The 15191-nt window shown below is 37.2% G+C and overlaps 1 protein-coding gene across 1 annotated transcript in view; it reads left to right on the top strand.

The window, feature by feature from the left end:
- Positions 1-15191, top strand: part of LOC139977448 (zinc finger protein GLIS3-like) — a 67462-nt gene that overhangs the window by 31055 nt on the left and 21216 nt on the right. Inside the window, exons 4-5 of the mRNA XM_071986791.1 lie at positions 12945-13106; positions 14716-14826. Of these exons, the coding sequence (XP_071842892.1) occupies positions 12945-13106; positions 14716-14826 (273 nt within the window). The remainder of the gene's footprint in view (positions 1-12944; positions 13107-14715; positions 14827-15191) is intronic.

Genomic DNA, 15191 nt, shown 5'->3' with positions numbered 1-15191 from the left:
CAAAGGTAATTTTAGGTCACCAGAGGTCACAGGCTGAAAACCTGTAAACACGATATTCCAAGAAGTGAAAGTTGCTTGAACTTTTAACATGGTGTGTTTGTAGCCCTTGGTGAGCAGATAATCCATACTGTTTTTCCTGGATGTCAAAGTCTGAGAAATTTGAAAATTTGGTAACTTCAGAAGTCATTTCATTTTCTGTTTTTTTTTAGGTGGCTTTTATTAGCTTAGCATTCCTGTCACTTTTTGTCATGCATACACTACTCGTATTTGCCTTAATTCAGGGATTTATGCTTGTCTGCCTGTAGTCAGCCTTCTGCTATTTCACTGTTCAAGTGTTTGTGGAAGTTGTGGGCTGCTGGAGGATTCTATAATTTTCTCAATGTTTTTATGTGTCTGTCTGCCTAGTGCCTGCCTGCTACTGTATACCTTCCACAGAAATGGATGGATAACCACCATAGTTGCAATCGTTGTGAAATATATATATTACAGTTTATTCAGTGTTCTATCCCCAGATTTCACATGTGGTCAAATCTCATCTTTTCTTTATGCCATCTTTTCTTTATGTCTTTTTTATGCCATTGTTTGAAATATAGTATTCTTGCTTTGGTCCAGAATATACAGTAATCATTGTCTAGTACTGGGTTCCCTCCTGAGCATTTTGAATGTTTGAGGTCAAAGGTCAACTAAAGGCCATTGAGGGATGTCGTAGGTACTCCGGAAATTGGACTTTTTGATGCAAAAGTTCAACAAGGATTCAGACGGCTGTTGTCATGAATTGTTTGCTGAGTCATGTAGGGTCATTGGCAAACTTTATGTGGCTAATACCTGAAGCAAGGTTATTATAGTACTACTAGTACTACTACTGCCATGAAGGTACCATTTGGTTACCTTCAGTCCAACAGTAGGCATTTTCAGTTTCTGAGTCTAGCATTTTGAGAATGGTCAGTTGATAGTTACATCTGTTAATTCAGTGATGGATGTAAAGCTGTTCATGACCCAGTCAGTTGCTGCATTGATAGTTGAGTATAGTGATTTTGCTGTCAATATTCATCGCCACATGTCGAGGTTCTACATCAAGATGGTCAACGTTTGATTTTGGATTTCTGACCAGCCACATTATATCTCACACACACACACGTAATTGGACAGCCCCAGGGAAGACTAAGTCTTCAGTGGTAACATTTTTGTGTAGCTAAGTTGAGATTGATGAATTTTATTTCTCCCAACCTAAGTACTTCAAATACTACTGTATCGTTCTCTGTGAACACAGAAAAACATGGTACACCTTTACATTTGTGTAGGTAGCAACATGCCAATCTTACCAGGGAATAATTTATCCAGCATCTCATCGAAAAATCAAAATAATAATAAGGCATTTATATAGCGCCATAACTAAAATGATATTCTTTATTTCTAAAATTTTATTCTAAAATAAAAAACATTCAAATGAAAAAAAACAGCAACAAGACAGAAAAAAGAGGATTACTTAAAGGCCTTATTAAAGAGAGCTGTGTCAGAGCTTTTTTGAAAGAGAGAAATGTAGATTGATTAGCAACCGAAGATGGCAAGTCGTTCCTCGGCCTGGCCCCAGTTACAGAAAATACACGGTCGCCAAACTGTTTTGAGCGGGTGGCGGGAACGTTTAAAGAAGTACAGTAGTAGCCTAACTTCTTATACGGTATGACGAAACACGCCTAGTAATCATCTTACACAAATAATCGGGGGCCATACAAAATGGTCAAGTTGCTATACGCAGTTAAATACATAGCAACTATAGTACTCAATGAGATAAACATTCAGTCTTTGAAAATGCTATGCAAAATTTGAAAATGTTTTAAAATAATAATTGCTTTTTCAACAGTGTCATACAGATTACAAGAACCTTAAAAGTGTTGTATCACGCCCCCTCCCTTAATTTTTGCGTGGTATTTTCCAGCTACATTGTAACCACCAGTAATTAACAGTGGTGTTGTATAAACTGTGATGAAAAGGACTCTTCCATTGTTAATACATGGTGTGTTCCCTATTGTACTCGGTACTTTGATCACCACCAATTTTGCTGTCAGAATTAATGCTGAAAGTCATCAAGGTTCATATTTTCTAACCAAAATCATCATCATCGTCCTCATACAAGTCATGGTTTTCTGATGATTTGCCTTGAGGTATTTTTTAAGATATTTTCACCCTTATCAGTGGTGGGTAGAAAGAAGTGTGTAGGTGTCAAGGCTAGCCAAAGCAGCAGTGTCAGTTACTGTAGTAGCAGTAGTGGTAGTAGATATTACCAGGTTAAAACTACATATTATTTGTCTTCGCACTAGAACTATATGTATATATATAACACCCCTAAACTCCTTCAGGCTTTACCGCCTCTCTCTACCCTTAGTTCACCTTTTGTTGTGGTTTCCTGCCTCTTGGGGTATAAATTGACAAATCCAGATGGAATGTTGAAATGAAATACTATAAATATGGAAAAAATGCTAGAAACTAGAAAATAATCTTGAATAGTATATATAGTACTTCTTCAGTTTGGAAAGGAGGGTGGAGGAGAAATATGAAAGGAAAAACAATCTGGGATTATAAAAGCAACTTAGGGCAAAGTGTAGATCCCCTTTGCTTTGAAATGTTATCCCTTTACCAACCTGTGCTGCCCCATAACACAATGTCACTTTGGATTTGTTATGTCTTTGAGAGAAGCGGGGCAGAAATGTCTGGCGATGTAGTACCCTGTCTGTTAACCGGGTGTTTAGTGTAATGTAAGAATAACAGATTAATGATATTTTTATTCCGATCATTATCTGTCAATCACAACGTGAAAATGAGTTTAGACTTCTTTTTTGTCTCTCTTTGTGAACAGAGACAATGGCCTGCTACTTTCTCCTTTGGATTTCCATTTGTCATTGTAAAGAGTGAAAAAAAAAATTTGGGATGTTAATTGTTGGTTAATTAACTGTTTATTTAAGATTATTAAGTCAATTCGCAAGATACCATTTGGAGTGCTTCATTTCTTCTGGTACATTTGCCCATTTAACAGGTCTTTGAAGTAAACTAAAATATTTACTTCGCTCCTCTCTTACCTGTCTCCCACTCCACTATTGCACTTTCCCATCTACCTAACTACACATTTGGAAAATTTTAGCACTGCGCCCTCGCTCCCTAGGCACCGCCCAGTAACTCCTCCTTTCCGAATCTACCAGCCAGGAAGAAACACTACATTTTCGTGAGCTAAATCTTTTCAATTTTTCGAACCTTTTTGGACAAGTTTCAGGACCTTTTCACAGATCTGTGGATCCTAGAAGACGTTTGAAGGATTTTGTAACTCTGACGAAAGTTTGATATACTTTCCCCTGACTCTGTCATCCTTTGGTTGTAAAGTGGGAGTGATGTTGATGAATAAATGGATGGTAGTTAGAGTCTCAGTATGTGTTTGCCAAATTTAAACTTCGACCTTTCCAGCTGCACTGAAAAGCTCATTGAAAATGACACTGTTTAATGTCATTTCCATATCAATATTCATTATTTTTATTGAGTTATCTGTCGTTAAACATTTTGAGCTGAATAAAATTTGCCAGATTTATTAACAATTTCGTAGATTCTACAAACTTCACTCAAAATTTGCAATCCCCGCCCAACAGATCATGCGCCAATAAAATCTCTCTGTTTTGTTTAGGACCATTAGGCCCTAGGACTACTTTCACTTTTGTGGCTATCCTGTGTTAGGTCCCTTATCTTGAATAGTATCTTTCTTTCGGTCTTACCGATGTAGCTTGCAAAATTGTGTCATTTCCTTCCATTGCAATGAATAAACAGGTGTTTGCAGACGTTTCCTCCGTGGAAAAAGTGGACGTTACGAGTAGATATAGGTAACATTTGTGCAATGAACATGCTGATGTGGGCGGTCGCAGTGATTTTACGGTTAATCGTTTGCCCCAAATCGTTCGGGCAACAGAAAATAAATTCCTTTCGATTGCGACAGCTTTGCTCCATTAAACCCACCTGGTCAGAGTACATTTAGAATTTAAGAAACATTGAAATCTGCTTCGGAAGTTTGTTTTCGGAAACTCATCACCAAACACGTAAATGAGACTTTAAGAGTTATAATACAGGAGATCAAAAATGCTGGTACATGTTTATCAGATCTCCCTCCATTGGTGTATTCAGTCACAATTTTAATGAGATGCCTACCATGATGGGGAAACTTTGCATTTAAATTCCAGAGGATTCACTTTCCTTTCAGTTCCTGTAAAGATTCTAAATTTGGCCACATTGACGGTTTTGATGCTAATGTTGCTTTTGTGTTTCTTAGCCTGGTTTTCAATGCCAAGTCTAATAATGGTAAGTGGATTCATGTGATGTTTTGACAGGCATGCCGAGATTTGACCTTATTTGTCTCGCAGAGTCTGATCGGTATTGTTAAGGTCAGTTGTGTTTACCAGGAGGTTTTCTTTTTTCTTTTTTTTTCTTTGAAATAAATCTCATTTTCATTGAAAAAGTACAGCTCTAGTAACATGATTTTTTATGCAACATACCATTAATAGAGAAGCTTTAAACTGAGCAAGGATGAGTTTGAGAAATTATTTCCAAAGTTCCGCTGCTATTCGATTAACATTGAGAGCTGTTGACTTTTCCTTGATCAATAGGAAGGGTAATAAAAGGTATTTTAGTGTACAAGATTCGGGCAACGTAGTAATTTACTAATATTTGTATATAAGATTTACTTTGCTCCTAGCTTACCTGTCTGCTAACAACCTCAGTACTCTCGCTCTACTGCAACTAGAGTGAACTGGTAACCTTTTTTGGTTCCTTGCTTTAGCAAAAGGAACCTATGCAGTCAGGTTGGCGTGTGTGTGTGTGTATGTATGTATGTATGTATGTATGTATGTATGTATGTATGTGTGTGTGTGTGTGTGTCTGTGACACTTGCTTGGGTACGCTCTATCTCAATAAGGGAATGTTGGATTGAGGCGTAACTTGGACTATAGATCCGCCATATGGAGAAGGTGTGCCCTATTGTTTTTGGTGCCCACAAAGGTCACCAAGGGTCAGTTATGGTCCAAAAACCGAAAATATTAAAACTGCAATAACTCCCAGTGCCAATGTGTGACAAGATTGATATTTTGGGACAAGTTGTGAACTGGTTAGGGGAACATTTTCAAACTTAACGGTCATGTGATCCGAGGTCACCAAAGGTCAATTAATGATAAAAAACTAGTATTTTTGCAATAACTTGAGAACGAAATGTCCGTTAGGGTTGGGAGTTGCTTCAATGTTATCCAATTGTCAACCCGCATCTGGGTGACCCTTGACCTCAATTTGACCTCGGGTGACCTTTACGTGTTTTGGGGGATTTTTACAGTTTTGATACTATTTTCAGATGTCAAAGGTACCTTCTGATCATAAATGTCAATAGGTTGACCCGGTGTGACCTTTACGTGCGAAGTGATATGGGGTCAAAGTTTTTCGGTCGGAGTTAGGATGGTTGTACAGACTTATCGTTTTGTTTTTTGGAATTAGGAGATTAAACTACATCTGAAACCAAGGTCAAAAGGTCAAAGGTCACATTAGAAAAAATCTGCTTATTTTGGGAGGAAACGAGCAAAAAAGAAAATGTTTGGTTTTGATGCTAGATTTGGATATCAAAGGTACCTTCCGATCAAAAATGTCAATTGGTTGACACCCGTGTGACCTTCGTGTGCGAAGTTATACGAGGTCAAAGTAAATTTTGAGACATTTAATGCAATAACTCCCAGTTCCAAGGTGTGACATGGTTGATATTTTTGGAAAAGTTGCAAATGGTAAAGGGGAATATTTTCAAACTTAACGGTCATGTGATCCGAGGTCACCAAAAGGTCAATTAATGTTAAAAAACTAGTATTTTTGGGGCAGAAAATGGGCAAAGAAAGAAATGTTTGAATTTTTATAGTTTGATGCTATATTTACGTCTCACTGATAAAAAATGTCAATAAGTTGACCCAAGGTGACCTTTGTGGGTTCAGTTATATGAGGTCAAAGTTAATCTTCAGACATTTAGTGCAATAACTCCCAGTGCCAAGGTGTTACACGGTTGATATTTTGGGACAAGTTGCAAATGATATAGTGAGAAATTGTCAAGCTTAACGGTCATGTGATCCGAGGTCATCAAAGGTCAATTAATGATAAAAAACTAGTATTTTTGCAATAACTTGAGAACAAAATGTCCCTTAGGGTTGGGAGTTGCTTCAATGTAATCCAATTGTTGACCCGCATCTGGGTGACCCTTAACCTCAATTTGACCTCTGGTGACCTTTACTTGTTTTGTGGAATTCTACAGTTTCGATGCTATTTTCAGATGTCAAAGGTACCTTCTGATCATAAATGTCAATAGGTTGACCCGGTGTGACCTTCGAGTGCGAACTTATTAATGCAATAACCCCCATTGCCAAGGTGTGACATGGTTGATATTTTTGGACAAGTTGCGAATGGTACAGGGGAATATTTTCAAACTTAACGATCATGTGGTCCGAGGTCACCAAAGGTCAATTAATGATAAAAAACTAGTTTTTTGGCGATAACTTGAGAACGAATTGTCCGTTAGGGTTGGGCGTTGCTTCAATGTAATCCAATTGTCGACCCGCATCTGGGTGACCCTTGACCTCAATTTGACCTCGGGTGACCTTTACTTGTTTTGGGGAATTTTACAGTTTCGATGCTTTTTTCAGATGTCAAAGGTACCTTCTGATCATAAATGTTAATAGGTTGACCCCCGTGTGACCTTCGTGTGCAAAGTTATTAATGTTAAAAATTAATTAATGTTAAAAAAACTAGTATTTTGGGGGGGGGGAAATGGGCAAAGAAAAAATGTTTGAATTTTTACAGTTTTGATGCTCTATTTAGGGCTCACCGATCAAAAAGGTCAATTGGTTGACCTCCGGGTGACCTTTGTGTGTGTAGTTATGTATACAAGTTCAAAGTTAATTTTTAGACATTTAATGCAATTAAATCCCAATGCCACAGTTGATATTTTGGGACAAGTTGTGAATGGGGTGGTGGAACATTTTCAAATTTCACGGTCATGTCATCTGTGGTCACCAATGTTATCATATCTGCTGACCTGAATGTAGGTTACCTTATTTCTCTTACATTTTCGACGCCATGTTCAGATCTCAAAAGTGCATTTTGATCATAATCCGATCACAATTTGTGATCACAAAAGTGTTGGCTATAGTGTTGGTTACTTTATGGGTACATGTAGGACCACAATTACTTGACTATTTGAACCCAATCTTGCTTGATAATATTATGTGTATTGTCATATACCCCTACGCAAGGAACCACAGTGCCCTTGGGCTCTTGTTAAAACTGCGCACCCTCTGTGGACCGGACCCCTCTGGTCAATGACCTCCCTTCTGATTCTACCACCCAAAGTCACTAGGATGTTGGTTTTGTGCTCGTACTTTTTCATTGGTTCAAACCATTCGGAACTGACGTAATCAGGACCTCTTTTGGTGTTTACGGAATAGGCATAACTTTGGTTATACTGTAAGTTGACATTATAGTTCGTGTGCTAACAGTTGTTGAGGGAGATTTAATGTAACAGGTATATTTTTGGCCTCCATAATTGATTATCATAATCAATGCAACAAACCTGAGTTTATAAATAAACTTAATATGGAGAATGAAAGTCCAAGAATGATTTTGAATAAAAATGTTCGATCATTTGTGAATTCATTTAGCCCTTATTGATCTTGGTAATAGCTCTATGGCCAGATAACAATGAGCTGCAGGATTGAGGTACAGTACTGTATGACCATGGGTCTCGAAAATTTGCAGAAATCATTCTGGAAGTGAAACTAAAGTCTGATATATTTAGATGCATTTAGCTGTAAAACTGAGATAGTTGTTGCTGGTTTGACATGAGATTCTGAATATTTGATGAAGAAAATAGCCCAACAAAATAGTTCTGAGCTTTGTAACTTATTTGCAGTGAAAAGTTAGTAGTGTCCAGAATTGGGAAGAACCACAATGACAACATTTTCAGTGAAATACAGTATGTGCAACAGTTTTTAAGGACTACAACATTTGGGCACAAACTTTAGTTTTTACAGAGCTAAATTTTTAGGTGATTTCATTATGTGTGTATAACCATTTGTTGCGACATGTGGCAGCAAAGTCTGGGGTTGTCACCTGGCAATCCCTTGGTAAAATGACATATAAAACTACTGTTTGAAATTCATCACTCGCACAGACAATTTCATCCCTCGCACCGGAATTCTGTCCCTTTAAAATATTTCACGATGCTGGCCACCCCCTTATATTTCTTTAATTAAGTTGTAGGTGCTAATGGTATAATTTGTTGATACTTTGGAGAGTTCGTTGATACTTTGGGAAAGTTCACAGCAAACTTGAAAACTAAATTTTTACTCAAGTCTACTGTAGGTGGCAGGCAATACATACCACCACCAAAAACAATAGGGTTCTTTTACTCAATGTGATGTATCCACACACAAAGTATGAGAAGTGGCCATGATTCCTACCTTGAGATATCATGTTGGAAGCTTTTTTAGAGTTTGAACTCTGGTGAGCTCAAATGACCTTTGACGTACAATCAACAACAGGACTCTTGTACTAAATATGGCAAATCCACATATCATGTATCAGAATTAGCCATGATTTCTACCATGAGATATCATGTTAAAAGAGTTTTGAGTGCTGGTGACCCAGATGACCTTTGACTGCCACCAAAATTGAGTTCTTCTATTCAATATAATGCATTCACATGATAAGTATGCAAAGTATCCATGCCTCCTATCTTGGGATATTGATTGTGTTCACAAGGTTTTCATTTTTGACCACTGGTCACCCCAGGTGACCTTTGACCTCCACCAAAAACAATAGGGTTCTTCCTCTCAATATGACACATCTACATACCAAGTATGAAAAGTATGCATGATTCCTATCTTGAGATATTGTGTTTACAAGTTTTTCAGTTTTTGACCGCTGGTGCCCGCAGATAATATTTGACCTCAAACAACTATAACAGAGTTCTTCCTCTCAATATGACACATCTACATACCAAGAATGCAAAGTATCCATGATTCCTATCTTGAGATATCTTGTTTACCAGCTAGGCATCACAAACACACATACGTATACATATACATACACTTGCCATTATGACCTCATAGGTTTCTGTCTCATCAAAACCAAAAAGGAACTTGATCAACCTAGCTATTAAATCTATATAGTTATATAAGTCATTTTAATTGAGTTCTGTTCCTCCCACGCAGACATTGTAATTTTTGACTTAAATCACTATTTTTGTCTAAAATAATACAAATTTTGCAATGTTCAATCACGGAAAGTGAATGTATCCAATGGAACTAACATGTAAAATTCATGTTTGTGGTTGACCAGTTTTGGCTCTCACCCAGTTATTAGAATTCTCATGAATGGCATGCTTCCTAATGTTATATTACATGCTTAGTGGGTGTTACAATTTAAATTGGAGATCTTAAAAGAAAAAGCTGTTATTTTCCAACAAAATATAAAAATTCATGAAGACACAGATAAGATAGGAAGGAAAAAAATCTGCTCAACAATCCAAAGATTCACACTTGTGCACAGGATTGTTCCCTGATCTTCCAAAAAGAAACAGGTTTTTGTGAGTTCTGATGTATTCAAGTCTTGTAAGATTTACATGACTCCTCTATTACCTCTCTGTTGTACATACGCAATACTTTCTACATGGCTTACCACAACCGGTAACATTAATTTTGCCCCTCCCCCTACCACCTCTCCCCTCCCCTCCCCGCCCCGCCCCCCTCGACCTCTTCAGGACGTTGCCCTCTGCCTTCGGATTCTACCGTTCAGAAGCTAACAACGCCATGTGCTTGCTGGGTAAAAGTGGAAGTTAGGGTCAGAAGTTTCATTGTTTTGGACATCATTTTGTCACAACTGTGTAAGAATTTACTTAGTTGTACGTTCATGTGTGTTGTCTTCCTTGGTGAATGAGGCTTCAGTAAATACACACACAGATGTAGCTTTAAAGCAGGTCTCTGCATGCGGTCAGCAATTTTATGAAACCTGCCAATTGTTACTAAGCAACCTATTAAGACTAGTCACCCTCCTAGATATTTGCTGGAAATTAAAGGTTTGATAAGTGGGCAAATGAAATTGATGTTCAATTGGCAAGGTTTTGTTCTCCCAGAGAATTTTCATAAATGTTTGGAAATAAGAAAATGTTTCAAAACTCAACAAGTATTCGTTGCTTAAACATTGTTTGTAATGAAAACTTGACCAGTGAATGGCCTTCTGTACAGTATATTGTTGTGGGGATTTGTTTTATAAATTATGTAAAAATGTAAAAAATTGATCAAAATTGATCAAAATCAACCCAAAATACTTCTGTACCATACTAGTAGTTTACATCGATCTGCTTATGCTATTGATCCTTAATAACACTCTTGAAGATGCAATACTGTTAAAAGCTGTTATGTGATTAAAAGGGTACTATAGGCAACAGTTTAGGCAGGGTATAGTGTTGTTTAATATTTTCCCTTTGGGAGGAGTAACATAGGTAGAGACACTTTCAAACAGCTAATCCTAATTCTGTGAAAAATTGTTGAAATTTCCAGGTAATTTGGCTGGTTATTCCCCCCAGAGAATACTCAAAATGAGGTGCTGCCATTCACACCACACATTTTGTTGATTACTTGGAAGCATTTGGTTTGCCTGTAATAGTGATATCTTAACATTGGCTTCTTTTTTTATTAAAGCCGTTTTGAAGGTATCTGAAGGTGAAATGGAGGGCATTCAACTCTTATCCTGGGGAAAGACTTTGAACTTTCTTTTGATACCCCTCCAATCTGTAAACTGACAATGGTAGACCCAATGGTAGATGGAGTGGGTGGGTGTACCAGTCAGAAAACTTCCATCAAAGAGATTAATTCTGGCTGGAGTGATGTTAGGTCAATAGGCAGAGTTCAATGGAATGGGATGGAAAACAAAATCAATTTTTAATGAACTACAGATAGCAGAGCTTGTTGTCTGATGGCAACAAAGAAAACCTGCTGGTGTCAGCAGGTGGTTATGTAAAGCTTATGTGGATCGAATTTGTTGCTTTTTGTGAGTTTATTTTGGGAATGTACTAGACTGGAAGACTTTCTATACGAGTACCCCGCAGCATAAGTATGGCTACAACTTAGAATTCCTCTTGATACACTGTGAGTAGGAGTAAATGGGAGTACGGATAGTACTGACTCTCGCAGTATTGAATACTATTCCACATGGTACACTGTGAGTACTGAGTAAGTGTGTGAGTACTGAGTAAGTGTGTGAGTACTGAGTAAATGTGGGTACTGATACTGAATCTTGCAGTATTGAATACTATTCCACATGGTACACTAGCTGTGAGTATGGGTAAATGTGTGAGTACTGAGTAAATGTGGGTACTGATACTGAATCTTGCATGATTGAATACTATTCCACATGGTACACTTTGAATATGAGTTAATGAGAGTATGAATACTTACTCTTGCAGTATTGAATACTATTTGACATGGTACACTGTGAGTATGAGTAAATATGAGTACTTAGTAAATGTGGGTACCGATACTGAATCTTGCATAATTGAATACTATTCCACATGGTACACTATGTGTATGAGCAAATGCGAGTACCAATACTGACAATAACAAATCCATTACCTGTCTCCTGTGCATATATGCACTCCTTTCTACCAAGACAGTTTCTTAACAGTTTTGCACTGCGTCCCATTTGACCTCTACAGGTCATTGTTGTCCTCTTCCTTCCAAATTTTCCATTCAAAAATGACAATATGATTCTTGTGACAATTATCCATCTACTCCAATCTTCCATGTAACACGCTGTTTCATGAAGTACGAAGGACAAATTTGTAAAGTCTGCATCGTTCAACATCGCATGAGGTTATGTATGAGAACAGCCACCAAATATGATACAATATTAGTACGGATTCACCATAATCCTGCTAGATGTTATCGTTAATTATTATGTATGGGACGAGATGGAGTCGTATTTCATTTATTTGTTTCTCCTAAACAAGATTGCATTCTCCTTTAAACCATGGAGCTATATAGCTCCATGTTTAAACTAGAACTAATATAATTGTAAAAGGAAGTGTTCTAGAAGCCTTCAGGCTTTTAACAATTTAGAAAACTCCCATCTGAAAGGAAAGAAAGCAGAGAAACAAGCAGAAGAAAGTAATAAGCAAACAAGAGGAAAAATTACATTGTATGCCTCTAAATACACACAAAACATACAAAAATAAATGAAGAGACAAAAAAAGTAAGAAGACTATAGCATATAGACTATAGATATATACCAGAACATACAGTAGTGTGATAGATTAAAATAATAATACAAAAACTGGATACCTCCAACCTTACTGGGTCAGAAATTATTTAATCATGTATGATTTTGTGTTTTATGACTCTTTTCTTAAAAAGTTAGGTATGCTGTATACTGTAGTACATAAATTGAAATTTACTTTGTACCTTGCTTACTTGTCTCCTCACAACCTCAGCACTCTTGCTGTACCGTATCTACGTATAGTGAACTGGTAATCTGGTAAAGTTTTGGAATTACTGACAGGGAGGAGGTTCCAGATAATTATGGCATTGTTTATAGAGGCTTGATATAGTACCAAAGATTGCATGGCAAGGATAACAATGGATATGATTGGCGTACCTGGTTGGATAATTTTTTTTTCAGTATTCCAGTTGAAGAAGGACTTCTTGTAAAGTGCCAGATGTAAGCTGCAAAGCAAATAGCTCTGTTACAAGGATATTGTACATCCACAGTACTCATATCATCTACTTCCTATCTCTCTTACCTGCCTCGGTCCAACGAATAAACTTTTCTATTTACTTCGCTCGATAAACAATTTGAATTTCTTAATATTTCTTTTTTTGTTTTACTCCCCCCTTCAGTTTGAGGGATGTCCAAAAGCATTTTCAAGACTAGAAAACTTGAAGATTCATTTGAGGTCCCACACGGGAGAAAAGCCATACCTTTGTCAACATCCTGGATGTTCGAAGGCCTTCAGTAATTCATCGGATAGAGCTAAGCATCAGAGGACTCACCTCGATACGGTAAGTTGACATAATTACTTAAAGGCGACACAAAGGCAAAGTAACATTGTAAAAGTCTTGATAGAAAAAGGAAAGAAAAGGAAATAACTGAAGAATTTGATTTTGTCCAGCGATATTGAACTCTCAAAGGACAACGTTAGGCAGAAGTTTAGTCTTGATTTGTCCTAGTCCAAGAAAAGGGGAGCTGCTAATGTTTATATTAGCTGTTCCGGTTTTCGATATAGTCACCCTTTAAAATATGCTTTATCTCTGGAATGCTCCTTTAAGGTCAGATTTATGATGTTGATGTGGGCCTCTCAGTGCAGGCCTATATGTTAATGTTAATCCATTACTTTAAAAAATTCTAAATCATAATAACAAAAATATGCTCTTTTTAACTTCATATAAAACAACAGAGCACCCTTGAATCACATTCAATTCCATTGTCCTTGACAAATTTGTCATGAGCTAATGAGCTGACCTAATGTTCTGTGTGTTAGCCTCAGTGGTTCAGCCACTTTCATTGATGAGTCGCAGATGTGTTTAAAGGGTCAATTCTCAAAAAATTAAATAGTGGTATAGAAATCTAACTTGGACTGCTAACAGTAATTACTAATGAGCTTCAACATATATGTTTATTTGATATGTTTATGTATTTTTTTTTGTATCTGATGATGTATACATGTATTTTGTGGCTTAAGTTATACTTTAAATTAGTGATCAGTATTGCCTCTAAAATTTGCTACGGTCATCAATTGTCTAACTGAAACACTACCACCATCAGAGTGCATTATTATCTGACGGACACATTTTCTATGAAAGTTCAGTTGAAAACCTCGACAGCATTTCCAGCATGCTTTGATTGTGGGGTCAACGCTGACCTTTAACACTCATGTCAGTGGGCTGCCACCATATTGTCCAAATTGTGATGTTATCATGTCACCAGAAGGTGACAGGCGTCTGTTAGATTCCCTCATGTCTGAATATTCATATATAGTAATTATGGTGAAGTAACCATTGCAGCTGTCACTGCATATTAAAGTCAATGTTAGTCTATTGTGTTTAAAGAAAGAACAGGGGTTCTAATATTTCTCCTTAAAAATCATTTGTAAAAAATAAAAAGGAATCAGCAAACACAGAGAGGGTAACTACATAGAAATTAATGATAAATTTATTATAGAAATGGTTATAGCTCTTCATGACTCTGTGCTCTCTTGAATGAATATGAGGGAACATGAACACAAAAGTTTTATCAAATGAATTATTTTTCTCTTTAGATGTTTTACATGCCTCTCCCCTCCCCCTTCCCTCGGCCACTTCCCCCTCAATACATGCCCTCCACACCACAGCACTACTTATGAAAATTGTTTGATGAGCAAACAATCATTTCATTGAGCTGTGTGACCCAGTGTAGATTTAAACTTTATAATGAGTCCTTCAAAATATTCAAAGCTAGTATTAAGGGTATGAGATTTATGAACTGCTTTAGTACAATTAATTAGCAACCCAATCATTGGAAAATGTTATAAAACAGATAACTTTCAAATTCTGCTAGAGTCTCTTTGTTCCATAATTGTTTCCGTTTGAAAGTATTCAGCATATATGTCTTCTTTTTTTCCATTTTGCACAGAAACCTTATGCATGTCAGCTTCCCGGCTGTACCAAGAGGTATACGGATCCTAGTTCATTACGGAAGCATGTCAAGGCTCACGCTGCGAAAGAACACCAGGCAAGGAAGAAAGTAAGTATGGTACAGTAGCAGTCTTATCGGTTCACTGTTACATCTATCGTATGGGGGAATGTTACGGAATAGTCGAGCTGTACAATTTATTGCAGTAGAATGTTTCCGAGGGCAAGGGAAAGGCAAGAGGTGGTGGGAAAGATGATCTTATATAAGCTTGAATGAATGAATAAGGCAAAGAACTGCCGTAAACCGTGGTAGTGAACTTTTGCAAGCAGGGAAATAATTTATCCAGTATCCATCGCAAAATGCTATAACAAAATGGCCTGCCAGTTGCTATACAAGTGTCCAGATGTATACCAAGTTCCCTATACACTGGAACTATATAGTATTCAATGAGAGAAAACAATGGAATGCTGCACAAA

Source organism: Apostichopus japonicus, chromosome 2, assembly GCF_037975245.1.
Source record: "Apostichopus japonicus isolate 1M-3 chromosome 2, ASM3797524v1, whole genome shotgun sequence".
Lineage (NCBI taxonomy): Eukaryota > Metazoa > Echinodermata > Holothuroidea > Aspidochirotida > Stichopodidae > Apostichopus > Apostichopus japonicus.
The sequence above is the reverse complement of the archived record's forward strand: the minus strand, read 5'-3'. Positions and strand labels throughout refer to the sequence as shown.